Source organism: Oryctolagus cuniculus, chromosome 10 (genome assembly GCF_051225735.1).
Source record: "Oryctolagus cuniculus isolate XC-2025 breed Fujian yellow rabbit chromosome 10, ASM5122573v1, whole genome shotgun sequence".
NCBI classification, from domain to species: Eukaryota; Metazoa; Chordata; class Mammalia; order Lagomorpha; family Leporidae; genus Oryctolagus; species Oryctolagus cuniculus.
Window position 1 is genome coordinate 116464147 of NC_142876.1, and position 18625 is coordinate 116482771.

Sequence of the window (18625 nt, forward strand, 5' to 3'; positions counted from 1 at the left end):
GGAGGAGGCTGGTGATGAGCTTCAGGCTGCAGGGGAGGGCATGGAATGGGACCAGTAGGGGCCCCCCTGGAATGCCGGGTGGAGTGACGGCTCTGTTCTGGCTTCCCGGGCGGGCTCAGGGTCTGCCCCCGGCCCCTGCACTCCTGTAATGTCAGCACATTTCTGACTCCCTTTCCTGATGATGGGCTGAGATTTGCAGAGAGGGCTGGGTCCACAGAGCAACAGCTGCCATGTCCAGTGTCTATGAAAATACTCTAGGTTTGCTGTATTTTTATTTCTGCAGGAAGAAGCCAAAGTTCGGGTCCTTGGCCTTGACCCGAAGGCCCTCTGTGTTAGCTAAGAGGACATGGAAAGCTCCTCCTTTCTCTGAAATCTACAACCAGAGGAGGCACCGTCATTTCCAAGTGCACGCCAATGGCTGCACCTTAATGCGATGCCACCAGGATGCCAGGGAAACCGGGAGGTGCTGGGCAGGGATGTGTCCAGCTAGAATTCAGGGGAGGAGCGAAGACTTGCTTCCCCCTTGCTCTGAGACCTCCCTCCGCGTGTTAATTTCTCTCCAAGTCTGCCTTGCGCCACAGCAGAGTACAGCTCCTTAGAACCCGGTTCTCCTCCCGATTGGGAGCTCCTGGCTGCTGCAGCCGTGTATCCTCCACACCAGCAGTGGAGGCCTGGAGCAGTCTGGGGACTTGCCCCGAGGCCACCCAGCTCCACTGTCTCCACTGTCTCCGGGGAGGGGGGTGGGAGTTCTGGGGCCCTGGAGCTGGCCAGGGCACAGCCCAGAGCCCTCTCCCCCCAGTTCACCTCTCAGTCCCCAGCGTGTCTAGCCTGGGACCATTTCCTTGGCATTGGCTCAACAGAGCGGCGACTGCACACAGCAGGCGCTCCATCATCCTGCTGCTGCTGCGGCCTGGGGCCAGGTGGGAGCCCCTGGCAGCTTAAGTCAGCTGCTCTCTCCTACACACGCAGCCCCCTAAGGGGCTATCAGACCAAGGGTGAATTAAGGACGTGGAGAGGCTCTCCTTTCCTCCAGGAAGAAACAGACAATACTCTGGTTTTGGGGCCAGTGTTGTGACGTAGCGGGTTAAGCTGCCACCTATGGTGCTGGCATCCCGTGGGAGTGCTGGTTCATATCCCAGCTGCTCCACTTCCCATCCAGCTCTCTGCTATGGCCTGGGAAAGCAGTGGAAGATGGCCCAAGTCCTTGGGCCCCTGCACCCGCATGGGAGACCCAGAAGAAGCTCCTGGCTCCTGGCTTTGACCTGGCTCAGCCTTGGCCATTGTGGCCATTTAAGGAGTGAAGTGGTGGATGGGAGATCTCTCTCTCTGTAACTCTTTCAAATAAATAAATAAATCTTTAAAAAAAAAAAAAAAAAAAAAAAAAAAAAGAATGTTCTCGTTGTAGAGTAAATCTGCCCTGTAAACGTGAGGCTGCGGCGAGAGGCCCAGTGCTCAGTGCTCAGAGTAAGTGGGCTGGGTGAGGTGAGGTGTGCTGGGACTGGCTACCCGGGACACAGCGTCCGAAATGGAGAGCGAGACCATGGAACACCCCCACGGCCACCTTCCCCCCCCACCCCGTGTCCCAGGTGGGAGGCAGGCCTGGTCTAGCCACGTGCCCCGATGTCACCAATGGCAAGACGCTTCCTCCCCTTGGGACCCTTGCTGCTTCTGCCCACGCGGCTTGCTCATGCCCTCCTCCTCCTCCTCACAGCACCCCTGGTTTTCCTGGGGGGATCCTACCTCGCCCACCCCGAGGCTGCACAGCTTCTGTGAGGTTGACACTAGCATGGCCCGCAGGGGTGATCAGGTGATCCAGGTCCAGCCAATGGGAGGACGGTTCTTCAGGACAGTGGTGGGGTGGGCTTAGGAGTGATCAGGTGACCCAAGCCTGGCCAATCAGAGCCCCTTCTGGGAGGAGAAGCCCAGTCGGCAGGGTTTGCTGAGCCTGGAGCTGCCAGGGGCAGGTTCTGCCCCTTCCTGGGAACAGTCAGCCCTTGAACGAGGCCGCTTTGGGTCAGATTTCCTATCACTAGCAACCAAAGGCATCCCGAGTGACATGACCAAGAGGCACGGCGCAAAGACACGGTGGTCCTGAGGGTCTTCACAGCCTCCTGCCCCACCTCCCCGCCTCAGAGAGGGGGTCACTAGCAGGAGTCTATCTCCATCCCACGCCCCTTGGGGAAGGGGTCTCTGGTGAGGCCCGTGCTGAGCCATGGCTCAGCAACACCAAAGTCTCTCACCACCTACCGCGTGCCAGAAAGTGGGGGCCGCACAGAGTCCACCCCTCAAGGCCACATTTAAGGTCCCCTTCTGCAGCTAAGGAAGTCAGAGAGGTGACAGAACTTGCTTGCAATTTCATGGGTCACCTTGGTCTCTAGGACTCCAAACTCAGGGTTTTTCCTGTTCCCAGGACTCCTCCTCTGACCCCTACCCCCAAGGGGCCCGGCCGGCTTGGCTCCACCCATTGCTTGATCCAGAACCCCCAAGGTCAGGTGGGAGCCCCCCAGTTTCAATCCAATGCTAAAGAGCTGGAGAGTAACAAAATCCACCACCATTAATGCCAAGCATAGGAGCTGAGCTTTTAATGCCTCGATTTGCCTTTGTCTCCAGGCAGAACTGGGGAAGGCTAGAGTTTCCGGCTTTGGTTACGTTGAGGAGGGGCAGTTACCGAGGCAGCTCAATTCTGAGCAAAGACTCCAGATTGGAGAATGGGCCAGCAGCTGCTGAAGACAGGGCATCGGCCAGCCGGGGAGCTGGAAACTGAGCCCCACGGACGTCCCAAGGAAGGGGGACCCAGCCGAATGTCTAAGCTCTTGGAGATAAGGGTGACATCAGGGACTCAGCTCTTCATTAAATGTGGGAGGTGAGCAGGGCTTCTGGGAGCTCCATGCTAACCCAGAGATGCCGGGGCTCCCAGAGGCTGCGAGGGAGGCCTGCCCTTCTGCAGGCTGCATTGGGAAGGGGAGGCCCTGGGCCTGGGCCTCACACTGCAGGGGCCACGCTAGGCCCGGAGGCTGTTCTATCGGGCCTGGGGCTGCACTCGGCGTCCTGAGACTGTCCCTCTCTGAAGCCCAGCCCCCAGTCCTGGGCTGGCCTTGATTCCTGGCTAATTTTGTAAAACCTCTGGAGGCTGGGTGAGACCCACCCTCTGAATGCCTGGGGCCCTGCCCAGTTCCAAATGGTCACTTGTCGAGAGGAGAGGATCACATGCATTGTATTAATTGATCTTATTCATAACATTGGCTACAGTCTGTACCGCTCCTAACTATTTACAGAGCGCTTCAGCTCACACGGGCGCACACACACACACACACACACACACACACACACAGCAGCCAGGAGGCCGGGCAGGGCGTGAGGATTCCCATTTTATGGGGGAAGCAAGTGGGACCCCAGGGAGAGAGATACAACTTCTGCAACTCGTCAGCCAGGTGCGAGCTGCTTCCGTCAAGGGAGCTGGAGACAGCGGGTGTGTTCTCCCGGCCCACTCGTCCCTTCATTCATTCCTCCACTCACTCCTTCATCCATTCTGTCCTTCCTCCATCTAGCATTTATTAAGCACCTACTGTGTGCCCCGTTCTGTGCTAGATTCTGAGCCCTAAGCTGGGACACTTTTCCAGAGAGCAAGAGTTCTTTTGTTCCTGAGAGAAGAGTTAGGGGAGGAGGGAAACAGGCAGGTCCCATGGGCCCCTGGGAACCTGGGACTCCAGGTCGGGGTCTCGGTGGGTGCCTCGTCTTGGGCTGCCCCGCTGAGAGGGGAGCATCATTTTTCTCATTTTTTTTTCTTTAGGGGAAAACAACCCTCTCACGGAGCCTGCGAAACTTGGTTCTGACAGGCGCCGCTCCTGGTGGGGTGGCTGTGGCTGGGGGTGGGGTGTGAGGGATGGGAGACTCCTACAGTCGGCCACGGAGTCCCTGGCAGTGCTTAGGCCGGGGCCACCTGGCTGGTCTCCGTCTTGGAAGCGGTGGCAGAGGCCTCGTCGTCACCCAGTGGGTTCTTGCCGCAGCAGATGGTGGTGAGCATGCAGTTCCGGAACTGGAAGGCAAGAGGCATGGGTCAGGCTGCGAGGCCGCGCCGTGTGGAGCCGGGGTGGCGTGGTCAGTGAGACCTGCCTCCGCGCCCTTCCCCGCTCGGCCCTCTCACGCCAGTCTGGGTCTCTGGGGGCAACCTTGCATCTACATCTTGCCCCCAGAGATGCCAGCGGCCAACCCCAGGGGCTCGGCCACGGAGGACACTGCAGGGCCCTCTGAGTCCGGGATTCTGCTGTTTCTAAGCTTGAGGCCACCAAAGCCCAAAGAAGGGAATGAAGCCGTCCAAGGTCATGCAGGACCCGATCTGCCTGACTCGAAGGGCCATGGGTCCCCCACTTGTGGCTTCCGCAGAGAAGCCACTGGCTTCTAGCCTTTCAGCTCCTTGCTAAGCTTTCCGGAGACCAGCACCATCTTACCCCCAGGCTCAGGTCACGTGAGCCTTAAAGTAGAGTCCAGAACCAGGGTGAGGGGTGCTTCTCACACATGAGCAAGCACTGGCCCTCCCCCGACCCCCAACAAGGTCCTGGGCCTCCGCCAGGCCAGCCAGGCAGAATCTCAAAGGCGGGGCCCGACAACCTGCCCTTCTCACAAGCTCCCAGCTAAAGGGGGTGTGGCCTCCAGGAGCCCCGGGGGAGGCCCCCTCCCCTCCCCAGCCTGCAGGCACCTGCTTGTTCATCATGATGTAGATGACAGGGTTGTAGATGGAGGAGCTCTTGGCGAAGAACGCCGGGATGGTCATGAAGATGGGCCCGAAGTTGGAGCCCTGGTGGGTGAAGATGTAGAACGCCACGCTGGCGTAGGGCACCCAGCAGATCAGGAAGGCGATGACCATGATGATGACCATGCGGGTCACTTCCTTCTCTGCCTTCTGCGTGGTGGCCGACTCCTGCTGCTGGGCAGCTGCCTGCAGGGACACAAGGCCGGTGTCCGGGCTGCGGTGCCCAGCACCTGTCCCCAGCACCCAGCTCGGGGCCCTGGAGGGCAGAGGAGGAGACTAGACCGCCTGCGGGGCAAGGCCAGCCCCGACCGTACCTCCTTGACAGTAAAGACGAGCTGCCCGTAGCAGAAGAAGATGATGATCAAAGGGATGGTGAAGTGGACCACGAACATATAGATGACGAACGACTCGTTGTTGACCTCGGGCTTGAGCGTGTAGTAGTCGATTCCGCACGAGCACTGCATGCCCTCAGGGATGTACCTGAGCGTGGGGCGGGGCTCATCAGGGAGACTGCCCACCCCCCACAGAGGGGCTTGGGATTGGCCCAGCCGATGCACTGGCTGGTCACTAGCCCCTCTCCCGGCCCCCCTTCTCCCCACTCCCTGTAAACAGACTGACTTGGCCCGAGGGTGGGATGATTTCTGGGAAACCGTGTTGTGGTGGGCCTGGCGGCCTGGTGGCTCTGTCACCAGGCGAGACCGCCCAGCCTCCCCGCACTGTTGTGTGCCCGCCCCAACATCTCCCTGCTGCCTCAACTGCCTGGCATCTCTTCACAGCCCCTGCCGCTAGTGCCCTTGGACGTTGGCGGAGAGGAGGGGAAAGCCCCCAGCTCCGCTTTCCAGGCAGGTTGGACAACCCAGGTCTGCAAGCCACAGGGGAGCAGCATGTTCTAGGCCTAAGAGAGCCACCCGGGGATTCTAAGGAAACAAGAGGTGCCTGGGGCATGTCGCTGGTGACATTGGACTGGCCTCTGAAAACCCCGAGCACACAGCGTCCACACTAACAGGCAGTGACGGGCACCTACCAGGAGAAGATGGAGAAAGAGGCCAGGGCAGGGAGGGCTCGAATTCAGCCAGGGCCTGGAAGGGGACCCCAGGCCGAAGAAAGGAGGGTGGGATGTGGAGCTGTCCCCTAAGCAGCCAGTATGGCAATCTATGCCACCTTCCTTTATCTTAACCTACTTGGGAGACTGGCTGGGGGTTGGGTATGACCCTGTCCCCAGGAGCCGCAGTGGCACCAACTCTGGGGTTACTCCAAAAAGTGCATGGAACGTGGAATGAAAAAAATAGTAGTTTGGGGCCAGCACTGTGGTACAGCAGATTAACAAGCTGCTTGGAATGCCAGCATCCCATATGGGTGCCGGTTCAAGTCCTGCTACTCCACTTCTTTTTTTTTTTTTTTTTTTTAAAGGCAGAGTTACAGAGAGAGATTTTTTTTTTTTTTTTTTTTTTTTTTTGACAGGCAGAGTGGACAGTGAGAGAGAGAGACAGAGAGAAAGGTCTTCCTTTGCCGTTGGTTCACCCTCCAATGGCCGCCGCGGCCGGCGCACTGCGGCTGGCGCACCGCGCTGATCCGATGGCAGGAGCCAGGAGCCAGGTGCTTTTCCTGGTCTCCCACGGGGTGCAGGGCCCAAGCACCTGGGCCATCCTCCACTGCACTCCCTAGCCACAGCAGAGGGCTGGCCTGGAAGAGGGGCAACTGGGACAGAATCCGGCGCCCCGACCGGGACTAGAACCCGGTGTGCCGGCGCCGCTAGGCGGAGGATTAGCCTAGTGAGCCGCGGCGCCGGCCGCTACTCCACTTCTGATGCAGCTCCCTGCTATTATACCTGGGAAGGCAGCAGAAGACAGCCCAAGTACTTGGGTTCCTGCACCCATGTGGGAGACCAGGATGGAGTTCCAGGCTCTGAGCTTCAGCCTGGTGCAGCCCCAGCCATTATAGCCATTTGGGGAGTGAACCAGTGAATGGAAGATCTCTCTCTCTCTCTCTAACTCTTTCAAATGCATAAATAAATATTTTTTTAAAAAACATGTTATTTAGTGCGAACACTTCTGAAATCCATGGGAAGTTTTTCATAACACGCACTTCTCACAAATGTCTTGAACATCTTTCGGACATATGGACTCCAAATTTCTTTTTACACCAAAATTAACTTTTAATTCCATTTTCCATGAGCTTTTGAAGGCCACTGGTCTCGGAAGGCTTGGCTTCCCCAGGTGTTGAAGCCCAAGGTCAGAGGGGTGCTGACCCAAAGAGGATTGGAATTTGGCTTAGGTGGGGATTAGGGGCCTGGCCAAGGTGAAGGGTTGGGGTGCTTGGGATTCTCCTTGACTTGGGGCCCCGGAAGTGGGAGCAGCCCCCTTAGCAACGTTAGGGTCTGGCCCCTGCCTGGGCGGAGTCCTGATGGCAGGACCCTAGGAAGGGCCCCCAGGAGACAGACCCTTCCCTTCTGCCCAGGGCTGTTACCTGGACCAGCCGACGAGGGGCGGCGCGGCGCAGGCCAGGGCCATGATCCAGGTGAAGGCAACACCCATGATGGCGTGGTTCTCGCCGAAGCGGAAGTTGCTCATGGGCTTGCACACCACCACGTACCGCTCGATGGCCAGGACCACCAGGGACCACAGCGCAATTTCACCTGCAAGGCAGTGGGCGCTCAGCTCCCCGCCCACCCGCAGCCCGCTGCCTGGCTCAGGAGCCGCTCCTCCCTCAAGAAGGCCCCGGGAGCAGGACTGGAGCAGAGCCTCGGCTCCCGCAGAGGGACCGATGCGCTGAGTTCCGTAGAGTTCGGGGTTCCTGAGGGGACTTGATGGGGCTGGGATTTCCCTGGAGGGAGGGCGGAGGAAGCAGATCCCTGGTCCTACAGTCGCTGGATTCTCCCCGTGCTGGGCAGGGCTTGCCTCCCAGCGTCTGTCTTCGCCCTCCCTAGCCCACCTGATCCCCGGGATTCAGAGCTTCAGCAAGGGAGATCAGCCGCGTGCTTCCCTGGCCAACTGGGGCATTTCTGAGCATGAGAGGGGACACTAGTGTCAATTATGTCTGGCTGTTAGCTGTAAGCCATGACAGACCCCGCAGAGGAGGGTCCACCGGGACGTGGCAGATACGGGGCCGAGCAGGCAAGGACGTTGGAGAGCCAGGGTGCAGTGCTGGACTCTGTCTCCTGACTCTGGCTTCCTGCCAATGAGCATGTTGGGACAAAGCCATGATGTTGGGACAAAGCCACCCACATGGAGGACTCAGATTGAGTTCCCAGCTGCTGGCTTCAGCCCACTCTGACCCTGGCTGCTGTGTGTATCTGGGGAGTGAACCAATGGGTGGGCGGGAACTCTCTGTCTTTCTCAAATGAAAGGAGAGGAAGGAGACAAGGCAGGAGAGCCACCCTGCAGCGCTAAGCTCTGCTGTCACCCAGCTCTGCCCTGACATCTCGCCTACCTCCTCCTGTGTCCCACAGGAAATGTTCCCGGATCTGAGCCAGCACACCCAGGCTCTGCCCTCCTTAAATGAGTCTCTGCCCTCTGCATGCCTCAGTTTTCTCGTCTGCTAAATGGGATCTACTCTCCCCGTCGCAGCCCCTCAGTCTTCCAGGGGAGTGATGGGAGGGATTTGAGTGCATCTGCTGAAGCCAAGATTGCCACACAGGCCTCAGGCCTCCCCATGAAGGGGCCGCTTCTGAGTGGGGCGAGGTCACCCATCCGAAGGGCAGAGCCTGAGGGTACCCAGGGATCTGATGGACTGGGGAGGGAGAAGACAGATGCCGGGCAGGCAAGCCCACCGCCCAGCACTGGGAGAACCAGCAAGTGCAGGACCCAGGATCTGCTTCCCACCTGACCAGGGTCCCTGGAGGGCAGGGACCCATCTTGTCTGCTCTCTCCTTACAGCCCAGCCCAGCCCAGGGGCCACGGAGATGCAGGCCCTGACCTCAGCTCTGCTCCTGGCCCCCCTGGTCATCAGCTCCTCGGAACCCCAGGCTCCCTGCTGTGGAACGCGACCAGGGCGCCTCTCCCAGGTCAGTGCACTGTGCAAGGCCCACCTCCCACAAACAGCCACCCAGCTTGCCATCGCGACCAGGGCTCACTGGCTAAATCAACCAAGGCCTTGGATCGTGCTGACTGGAGAAGACAGGAGGGGCAAGAACGAATGTCATCCCCCGTCGCCAAGCCTGGGACTGGCCCCCGACCCCTCCCAGACCCCGCATTCCCACACCCCCGGCACCGCAGCTCATACCGCCCAGCGTGGCAAAGAAGCCCTCCACGTTGCATCCCGTGGGCCCGAAGACGAAGTAGCCATGCAGGGAGGTGTACAGGGTGGTGGTGAAGCCCCCAAGGACCATGAAGAGGTCAGCCACAGCCAGGTTGAGCAGGATGTAGTTGAGGGGCGTGCGCAGCTTCTTGTGCTGCACGGTGACGTAGAGCGTGAGGAAGTTGATGGGGAAGCCGAGCACGATGAGCAGGAACATGTAGGCGGCCAGCATGGAGAACTGCCAGGGCTCGGCCAGGTAGTACTGCGGGTACTCGAAGGGGCTGCGCACCACGCCTGTCTGGTTGGACATGGGTATGTAGAAGTCCGGGCCCTCCGTTCCGTTCATGGCTGCGGCCTTGGTGGCTGCCCCACCGGCTGCTCCGACGCGAGATCGCTGCTGAGGCCTGAGCTCAGCCACCCAGGGCTCCGGCTGCACAACTCCCAGCTCGGACCCCCCCCAGACCCTTATAAAGTGACCTTCCCTCCCCCTAAGCTCCCGGTTGAGTCAGCACCGGGGAGATTGGGGGTGATCATAATCATATTAATCCCCATGGCTGCAACTAGGGGCCTAATTGGCTTCCAAAAGGGGCCAAGGTGACACCAGGTAGAAGCCTGGGGCCGGGGCTGGGAGGGCTCAGCACCCTGGGAAAGTGAACGCCCCCAACTGTCGGCCCCCAGCTCCCTCTGGGAATCTCTGCCCACCTCTGTCTGCTGGCCTGGGCCTGCTTGGGATTGGACCTCGGCTCTCCGGACCCTCCCTGGGAGCTCCCCCTTGGGCAGAGGCAGGCTCCCTGGTTAACTCCCCACCCCGACATGCAGCCCCCTCCCCATGCCCTCCCTCCCTAAGGGACCTCCTGGCTTGTCCTGTCACTGAGCTCTGTGTGGGCAGGGGCTGTGCTGTCCCCATGCCAGCCAGGGCCTGGCGGAGCCCCAGAGCTCAGCAACGGCTGCATTGATGCGGAGCTGACTCGCTCCCTTGTTCATCACATGTTCACGTGGAGGCCGTGGGGATGCAGAGATGGAGAGAGCAAGGCCCCGCCTGGAGGAGCTGATGGCCGAGGAGGACGATGTGGGGAGACCACGGTCCTGCCCTGGGGCAGTGTGCGCTGTCCACTGCGGAGTCAGGGGGCTCCTGCCTGGGCTCTGAGGGAGGGAGGATGTGGGCAGGGGGCCATGGCGACAGGGCCTGGCTTTAAGTAGAGGAGCCTGGCTTTAAGCAGAGGGCAGTGGCTCAGGCAGATCTCAGGGGCAGGAACATGAACAACTGTCCCCCAGAGATGGAGGGGACAGAGATCCTCGGGACCTTGGGGGCCTCCAATCTGGAGAGGGGGCCGGCAGGACACTGAGGCTGTGAGGATGCCACGAGGCAAGCGGCCCACGAGGACCGGTCCCAGGCCAGCAGGACGCTGGGGGAGGCAGTCTGGAGTTGATGATCAGGGCCCTGGAGGCTCAGTGTTGGCAGGTCCCTCACCTCCAAAAGCAGCATGGTGACACCCCAGGAGGGAAGTGGGTGGCACTTGGTGATGACCATCAGCCAGCATGAGGGTCACGCAGTGGCTGTGTCCCAGATAAGGAGTTCCGTTCTGGGGACATTCAGAAGGACCAAGCCCCTGCCCCCAAGATGCCTGCACCTCTTTCTTTCTTTCTAGATTTATTTATTGTTTGAAAGGTAGAGTGGCAGAGAGAGACAGAGGGAGATCTTCCATCTGCTGGTTCCCTCCCCAAATGCCCACAATGGCCAGGGCTACACCAGGAGCCTAGACTTCCATCTGGATCTTCCACATGGATGGCAGGAACCCACGTATTTGACCCATCACTGCTGCCCCCCAGGGTGCACATCATTAGGAAGCGGGATGAGAAGAGGGGCAGAGTTGAACCCAGGTACAGTGCTCTGACTGCTGTGCCCGCCTGACACCTCTATTTCTGGAGGAAGGAGGGTGGAACCAGAAACAAGCAATGATGTGAATAACTACAGGGAATGTTCAGATGGCGACCTGCTCCCAACACAGCCATGGGGCCTCTCTGAGAAGTGAAACGAGCTAGGACTGAATGGCGGGAAGAACCAGCTATGCCAATCGGCAGGCAGATAGCAGAGGAACAGCACGTGCACAGGCCCTGAGGCAAGGGGCAGAAGGTCAGTGGGGGACTGTCCCTGTCTCTGAGATACTTCCCCCCCTTCTCTCTCTCTCACCCAGTCTCTATTGAGTTCTTACATCTGTCTGCTCAGAAAAGTGTCCTGTTTCCCACCAGTGCACCTGCCCCTCCCAGGCAGTGTGGGGCTGAGCATGGAGGACTGAGGGAGCAGGCGCAGAGGGTGGCGGGGCAGGGGGCGAGGTGCAGCCTCTCGCACTTTAAGACGCTTGACCCAGTGATTAGGCTGCAAGCTAATGAGGTCAAGGTGGAAGGTTTGATTCTGACAGCGTCCAGTGGCCTGACAGAGGAGGGAGCCCAGCCCACCCAGCCCCTCGCACGGCGCCTGCTCATCACGACAGCTTGCAAGTCCCTTTGTCTGCTCACAGGGCTTTTGCGCGTCTCCAGACTGCAGGACGAGCATGCGGGGCAGGCTGGGTCTAGTCCTGCTCTCAACAGGGTGGCATGGAGCTGGGGAGCCAGGGGTTTCTGTCTGCCTGCTTCACAGCGGCAGCTGCCAGGCCAGGCTCTCCAGGTATGTGTGGAATGAACGAGTGAGTAAGGCCTTCTCCAAGTCGCGGCCTCCTCCTCTGTGAGGGGCTGTGGTGACTGGGAACCAAAGGCCGTCACCCAGGGTGGGGACGGTACTCTCTGCTCCATGGAGCAACACTTCCGTTTCTTGGAGAAAAAGTGCTCTTCTGTTCAGAACGGCAGACTCAGAATAGGCCGAGAGGGTAGGCCGGAGAGACTGAGGCCAAGGCCACAGCACGCTGCCTGTGCCACACTACTAATCTGTCCTGGGCAGCCCTGGCAGCCCCTCTCCCACCTGGCTATGCTCCCCTCCCCCAAGGAGGCATCTCCCAGGACAGGGCTGCCAGTCACTCACACTATGGTATAAGTGAGTAAAAAAGGAAAGAACCTAGGCTGAGTCACACAGGCCCAGGGCAGGGCAAGCCCAGCTTCTAGGCTGTGTCTCTGGGTCACCTGGACATCTAGAAAGTTCTGCTTCCCCTTGCTGGGCCTCGAGGAAGACCCAGGGGACCCACTCGCAAACCTGCCCTGCTCGCCCCACCAGGGCCTGGCTCGCCGACCCCAAACCTTACCGCGGAGGTCTCAGTGCCCTCCTCTCCCTGTGCTGGCCTCCACACAGCCTGGGCACAGCCAGCTCCCGTTTCCCGTGCCTCGGTTCCCTGCTCTGTAAAAGGGGAATGGCTGTGGGGAGCGCTGCTGAGTGCTGCTGGCACTGGTTCCTGCTGTCTCCCGTGGGGCCGCCTCCCCATTGTGCCCACTCTGGGCCTGCTCATGGCTGCCTCTGAACTCACAGCCCATTGGAACTGCTCAGCAAATGTCCCATGAGTCAGTGGCTGCTCCTGATCCCTGAGAAGAGGCTCGCTCCCCTCTGACCGGGAGAATCGGAGTGCAGAGGGTCACGGCTGCTCAACAGAGCTGGGAGTGGAGCCAGGCCCAGCTCTCCCAGCCTGAGGTCTTCCTTCCTTTACCAGGCAACCCAGAGGGCCCTGGGCAGAGGCCCATGGCCAAGCCCAAGCAGGGGTCACCTGAGATGATGTCCCCCCTGCTGCCCCCTTGGTCGGGCCGGGGAGGAGCTGTAGGGGCCCATGGTTGGCTGCCTCTGAGCACACACATCCCTCTTGGGACTTCCCTGTGGGATCCAGCGCTTAGGGGCTTAGCCTGCAGCTGCTAATAGCTCTTAAGCCTCAGCAGGAAAAGGGGCTGCTGGGTCAGCAGCTTCCTCTTCTTCCTCTTCCTCTCCCCACCTCCCCCACTGCGTCACCACGACTGAGAATGTCAAGGGGGAGTAAGGGAAGGAGAGAGACCCAGTCTCCTCCCCATCTCCTTTTCTCCATCCCTTGCACGCTTTTCGCTGCTTCTGGAACATCCAGCAAACACGTTCTGTGGCTGGACTCCGGGCTGACAGGGGACCCCGAGATGCATCCCACCAGCCCCTGCCTCAGGGCAGCGGACAGGGAAGCTGCTAACTTCAAGAAGGAAGCTGGCTACCAGCCCGGGGCTGCAGGGACCTAGCAGTGCAAGAGATGGACCAGGAAGGCGCAGGGTGGGTGAGGAGGCCCTCAGAGCGACTGGCTTTGGGGAAGAGCACCTTGGCGCCATGGGGAGGGCAGCCGGGTATGGAAGGGCTGGGCCCAGGTGGGGAGGGCAGGCCAGCCCAGGGGTCACATTGGTACTGGTACTGGTAGGGAAGGGGTATGATCTGGCGTCAGGATGGAAGAGTGTCAGGGAGTCCTGGGATACAGGCTTGGCCCCGGGTAGCAGGCCCATGCAGTGGGGGCCTCCCTGCCAACCACCCCCGCCATCTGCACACAGACCCTGCGCCAGGGAAGACATGCAGCAGACTGGAGAGGGACCCCTGCCCACCTCCATGAGAACCACGAGGCTCCTGGCTTCGGCAGCTTCGCTAGGGAGGTGGCAAACCCAGGCCCTCCCCCACGGCTGAGGCCAGGTGGAGGCAGACCAACCTCCAGCCACCTGGTCCTCCTCTTCCTAACTTCCCATTTCTAGGACTGCAGGTTCACTCCCGAGCCCTTGGAGCTAGGAGCAGGCTCACTCCCCACCCTCACTTCCGCGCGGCTCCTGTAGGCCTGTGTACCCTCTGAAGCACACACCTCCACATCCCCACGGCACCTTCTTTGTCGTGGGCACCTGAAGGGCCCAAGGTCACCACTGAGCTCCATTCACAGACGCAGACTGAGGCTGGAAGCTCGGTGTCAGAGCTGGATGGAGGCAACTGGGCCTAGGAAGAGGACTGGGCTTGGCCCAGTCCTGGCCAGGCTGGGGGAGCAGCAGAGCAGGGCGAGTCCATGTCCCCAGGGATCAATGTGGCACTGCCTCAAGACCTATTTGTTGGATGAAAAAGAAGAGATTGCCACTGAGCCCCAGTTTCATCATCTGCCCAACGGACAGCCTCGGAGGCTGTGAGGGTTAATAAAGCACTTCAAAAAATTCATGGAAAATGCGTATTACGAAAAATCTGCGTGGATTTAAAATTCTGCCTCAAAAGTAAACTTGTTTAATTCCATTTTCCTGTGAACTTTTTGAAGTGCCCTTTAGACAAGGCACGGGTAATGTTCAGTTGAATTGGGAGCTCCGATCAGGCTGGGCTCCCAGCACCCAGTGCACTCGGCTTCGTCTTTTCCGGCTGACAACGTGCATGCGGGAGTCTGACGCTGGGCCCCTCCCTTGCCACCAGCAGGGACCATCTGATCTGTCACTGTGATTGACGCCTGTTGGGTAGCTGGAGCTGTTTTCTCCCTTTCCACTTTTTCCCAGCCATATGCAAATGATTTCAGTTCAAGTAACGCGCTAATGGAAATCCTAACACATTAATAAATGTTTAGCGAGAGAGAGCATGCATGATCGTAAGTAATTAGACACTCAACGGAGGAGTTCTGTTGGCACAACTGTCTGGCTCCCTCTCTTTATTTTCCTCCCTCATCTCCAAAGAGAGGTGAGAGGGAGGCAGGGAGAAGGGGGCTGGCGGGGGTGGGGGCAGGGGTCCTCTGCAGCTGCTCCCCTGCCGAGACCTCAGGCTCTCCATCCCTCCCATGGGCACATGCACCAGGGCCCCCACTTCACAGACAAGGGTGGTTTTGAACACAACCCCTGACACACGCCTGCCCATCTCTTAAAGCCCTCTTGCTTCATGTTGCTCTGGGGCATGGCATCAAGCCCTGTTTCACCACCCCCCTCATGGCAGGCTGCACGCTGCGAGAAGGGAACAGGACACCAGGGATGCACACACAGGGGCCCCCTCTCAGCACCTTCTAGCTCTCCCTCCCCGTGCACGTGGCATGTGGCTGGCCAAGAAAAGGTGCCCAGGAAGCAAGCGCTTTCCTTCCCCAGCTTCTCGCCCGCAATGCCTGCCCCGCCTCGAGCTGCAGGACTGGGCTCTCAGAGGGAACCCATCTCTTTGAGGAGAGGAGGGACAGGGGAGAGCCCCGCTGTGGGGCTGGGGCATGTGGTGGGCTCAGGAGAGCAGGCTCCGCACCTCTGTGCCACCTCTTTGGAGCCAGGTATCTAATCTTCTTGTCAAGACAGATCCCCATTAAGCCAAAATAAACAAAAAACTACCCACTCCCCTACTTCTTCCCATACTGCCATTTCCATTAGATTAAATTTTAAGAGCACGCAAATGTAATGTTCCTTTCAGATCAAATTAGAAACAGGTGCACTTTTGCATAAGGAAATTAAGCTGCAGACAATATGAAGATTTGCTAAAAGGCAGACACTGATGAAAATAAGTAGCCCTTTTATTTGTCGTTATTGAGGCAATCTGTGGGCCAAGTGTGCATGCTGACGGTCTGACAGATCTGTGGGCTCGAGCAGGCTGCCACAAAAACTCGGAGCCCTTCTCAAAGTCACAGATTTTTTTTTTCCTTAGAAAATATATGTACACTCTCTCCCCATCTCTGGGTGCTATTTACAAGGCAAGAAAAGCCAAAAATAGGAATTCTAAGGATATACAAAGTCCCTCCCAAAAATACAAACTTCATCTGGGCAGGGGACACTCAGACAGCTTGACTCCTTTCTCCCCTGCGGCGCAGGAGCCCGCAAGGTGGCTTCGGACGGCAGTCAGGCCTGAGGGCGCTGCTCGGGGTCACGGGCCTGAGTCATCGATGCACCTCCGGCAGTAAGGGCAGCAGGTGTGCTGAAGCACCAGCAGCTCGTAGTCCTCCGAATGGAACATCTGAGGAGAGATGACCTTGGCCTTGACCCCAGTCCACGCTCTGGGTGCTCAGCCCTAAGCCTCGGCCCAGAACGTGCTGCCAGGCAGGGAGGGCGCCTGGCAGTGAGGCAGAGTTAGAAACAGAAGCACTGTGCAGGGGGGGCACGGAGGGGCTGAGGCCCCTTTTGCTAAAGGAAGCTCGAAGGCACAGGCCCTCCTGGATTCAGCACAGGTCTGGATGCACAGAGCCAGGGGAAGTCCACTCCAGACAGTGGTGAAACGCAGGGGAGGAGGCAGGAGCGTGGGAGAACGCTGGCCATGGAGAGATCACTGTGCTCCTCCTGGACACCCAGTAGCCCCAGGGGGTACCTGGGAAGTGGAAAGGCAATAGACAGGGCTCTGGGAGCCCGGAGCCACAGGAACGCCAGCAGTGGGCACCTACCTGGAAGCAGGAGGGGCACATGGTGATGGGGGCGTCAGGCAGCAGCGAGCGGAAGTACTGCCACCGCAGGGGCGGAGGCCAGCGCTTGATGAGGACGTCCCGGCGGCTCATGGAGCGCAGCACTGACCGGCTCACCACGATGGGCACGAACTCCGAGCCGCCTTGCTGCAGGGCCAGGCAGATGGGAAGGAGGGCACGGCACCCTCAGTCAGCAACGGTGCATCAGGATCCTGCATCTCTGTGGTTGGCTGGGGAGAACCCCACCTTCTGTCCCAAAGGGCCCTGACAGTGACAAGCTCCTGGAGGCGGCAGTGCGGCTGTCAGCCCCTGCAGACAGACCAGCCTCACAGGAAAGGGTCTTAGCTCTTCTCTGGTTGCCACATCCACTGAGGGTCCCCATGCACACAGAAGGGGGCTGAGGCTGCCCTCCCCACAGGCCCTGCATGCCTCAGGAGCCCATCCTCACAGAAGTGGCCTCACCTCAAAGCTCAGCTTTGCCGTGAACGGGTCGTCGTCTCCCATGGAGTCCTGGGTCTCCTCCAGCCTTAGCGTCTGGGCATCTTGCAGGGGGGACCAGTCAAGGATGGAATCAGTGCTATAGACCCCGGCCACGACCCAGCTGAGTGTGCGACGGGGCCCATGGGGAGCTGAGGTGCCAGTCACAGGCTGGGTCTCCCTTCTTTGCCTGACAACTGACCGGGTGCTCCTTAGAACATGGTCCAAGGACAGTGGCATCACCTGTGAGCTTGCTAGAAAGATACTCTCAGCCCCAGACTTGCTGCCTCAGCTGCCGTGTGCCAACACAGGTCCCAGGGGCCTGACAGGTGCATGCCCTGTATTCAGCCTGGGAGCACAGAACCCGAGCCTGCACCATTGACAGGATCCTTCTTCCTGCACACAGGATAAGCTGAGGTATGGCCTAAGTTATTCCAACAAGATGCACCCTGGGATTCTCCCGACACAGCTGAGTCGCCAGATCTAGGGATTCCCAGCCCAATGGGATACAGGGCTGGCACTCCTGGTTGCCAGTTCTCACAGGCAGTGGTGACTAGGGGTAGAGCTACCCAGAGGCCAGCAAAGCCAGGAGAACCCCAGAGACAGCCTCCAGGAGTGCAGAGCAAGGCCCTGGATCTCACTGAGCTTCAGCAGCTGGCCGGCTGCATGTACTTTTGTTGTGCAGCCTCCTCCTTTCACTTGTGTGGAAAAGTGGCCTGACCAGAAGAGCTGGAGCCATCACTATGGACATCACACACCATGTTGGCCACGTATTAGCTATGCATGGCCAGAGGCATGGCCAGTGCCTTTCAGGAACAATAGGAGACCCTCATGGGAAGGAAACATGGCGGAAGGCCAAGGGGTGGAGGCCATTCCGTGTCTACTGGCCCTGCCTTGCTCTCCCATCTTTGATCCCCACTCTGCTGCCACATGGGCTTCTTAGATATTTCGGAAGCCATGAGGCTAGGCTCAGCTGTGCCCCCAGAATCCCCTAGGCTCGGGTCCCTGTCCTCACCTTGCCCTGGCACAGCCCCGTCTCCAAGCCCCTCCCCCCTTCCTGCCTTGCTGTAGACTGAGTGCACTGCTAGCCCAGGCAGACTTCGCCCAGGACACAGGATACTGCTGCTTGTGACCTCCTGCCATTTGTTCTCCCGCTTGTGTCTTGGCGCCTCCAGGTCAATGAGGGAGACGGCTTCTTCATCAGTAATCCCCTCCTCCAGGAAGAATTCAACCAGGTGCAGCACCTCTGGGAGACACACGACACAAGGAAGCAGCTGAGGGGGCATGGTGGCCTTGGGGCCAGGATGCTGTCACCAGGCAGCAGTAGAAAGGTGGTATGACCACAAGTTCTTTCCCCACCTGCTGGCAGGCTCCTGGCAGGGTAAGCAGGGGTGGAGGCCACCCCTCTGCGAAGAGACAAAGCACACATATCAGGTAGGTGCCTTTAGCTCCCCCTCCTCCTAGGAGCTGGGCAGGCTCCTTTTTGAGGGGCGATGAGAGGCCTCAGCCCAGCTGCTGGAAAGGGACTCTGAGTCTTTGTCACTACTGGAGGAGAGGCAACTTGGGAGCCACCTTGGTCTCTGTACCAGGGCATTGCTCATACAGAGCCCTGCTGGGGTGCAAAGAGAGGGTGTCAGGTGGGCAGCCCTGGGTCCATTGGACGCTCTGTGTGTCAGGCAGCCGCGGCAGCAGCAATGTGCCCATCAGCCTGGCTGCCCCTCTTGCCTGCACCAGGACTCACCATAGGAAGAGGCAGAGAAGACGAAGGGCTGGCGGCAGTTGATGCAGACAGTGCCCAGGTTGTTAAGCAGTGGATTGTTGGTGGAACAGCGGTAGCACAAGGGCACCAGCTCCTGCAGAACACAGCACA

At 59.3% G+C, this 18625-nt stretch overlaps 2 protein-coding genes across 14 annotated transcripts in view; both read right to left on the reverse strand.

Moving 5' to 3' along the window:
• Nucleotides 1-3784: 3784 nt before the first annotated feature.
• On the reverse strand, nucleotides 3785-9344 carry RHO (rhodopsin). Its single transcript, NM_001082349.1, is given in 5 exon segments — nucleotides 3785-4036; nucleotides 4697-4936; nucleotides 5065-5230; nucleotides 7217-7385; nucleotides 8972-9344. Coding segments are annotated over 5 exon segments (1047 nt in total). The 5' UTR covers nucleotides 9333-9344; the 3' UTR covers nucleotides 3785-3925.
• Nucleotides 9345-15384: 6040 nt separating this feature from the next.
• Nucleotides 15385-18625, reverse strand: part of IFT122 (intraflagellar transport 122) — a 72847-nt gene continuing 69606 nt past the window's right edge. For 6 of the 13 annotated variants that reach the window (XR_016215064.1, XM_051851735.3, XM_051851734.3 and 3 more), the window contains 5 exons: nucleotides 18497-18608; nucleotides 17876-18001; nucleotides 16741-16820; nucleotides 16261-16425; nucleotides 15385-15839 (listed from right to left, as the gene is read on the reverse strand). Coding sequence is in view for 5 of the 13 variants with exons in the window: in XM_051851735.3 (XP_051707695.3) it covers nucleotides 15750-15839; nucleotides 16261-16425; nucleotides 16741-16820; nucleotides 17876-18001; nucleotides 18497-18608 (573 nt within the window). In the remaining 8 variants the exon portion in view is untranslated. Of the gene's footprint in view, nucleotides 15840-16260; nucleotides 16588-16740; nucleotides 16821-17875; nucleotides 18162-18496; nucleotides 18609-18625 lie in introns of all 13 variants that reach the window. The other 7 variants (XR_011379651.2, XR_016215066.1, XR_011379650.2 and 4 more) reach the window with 4 other exon arrangements.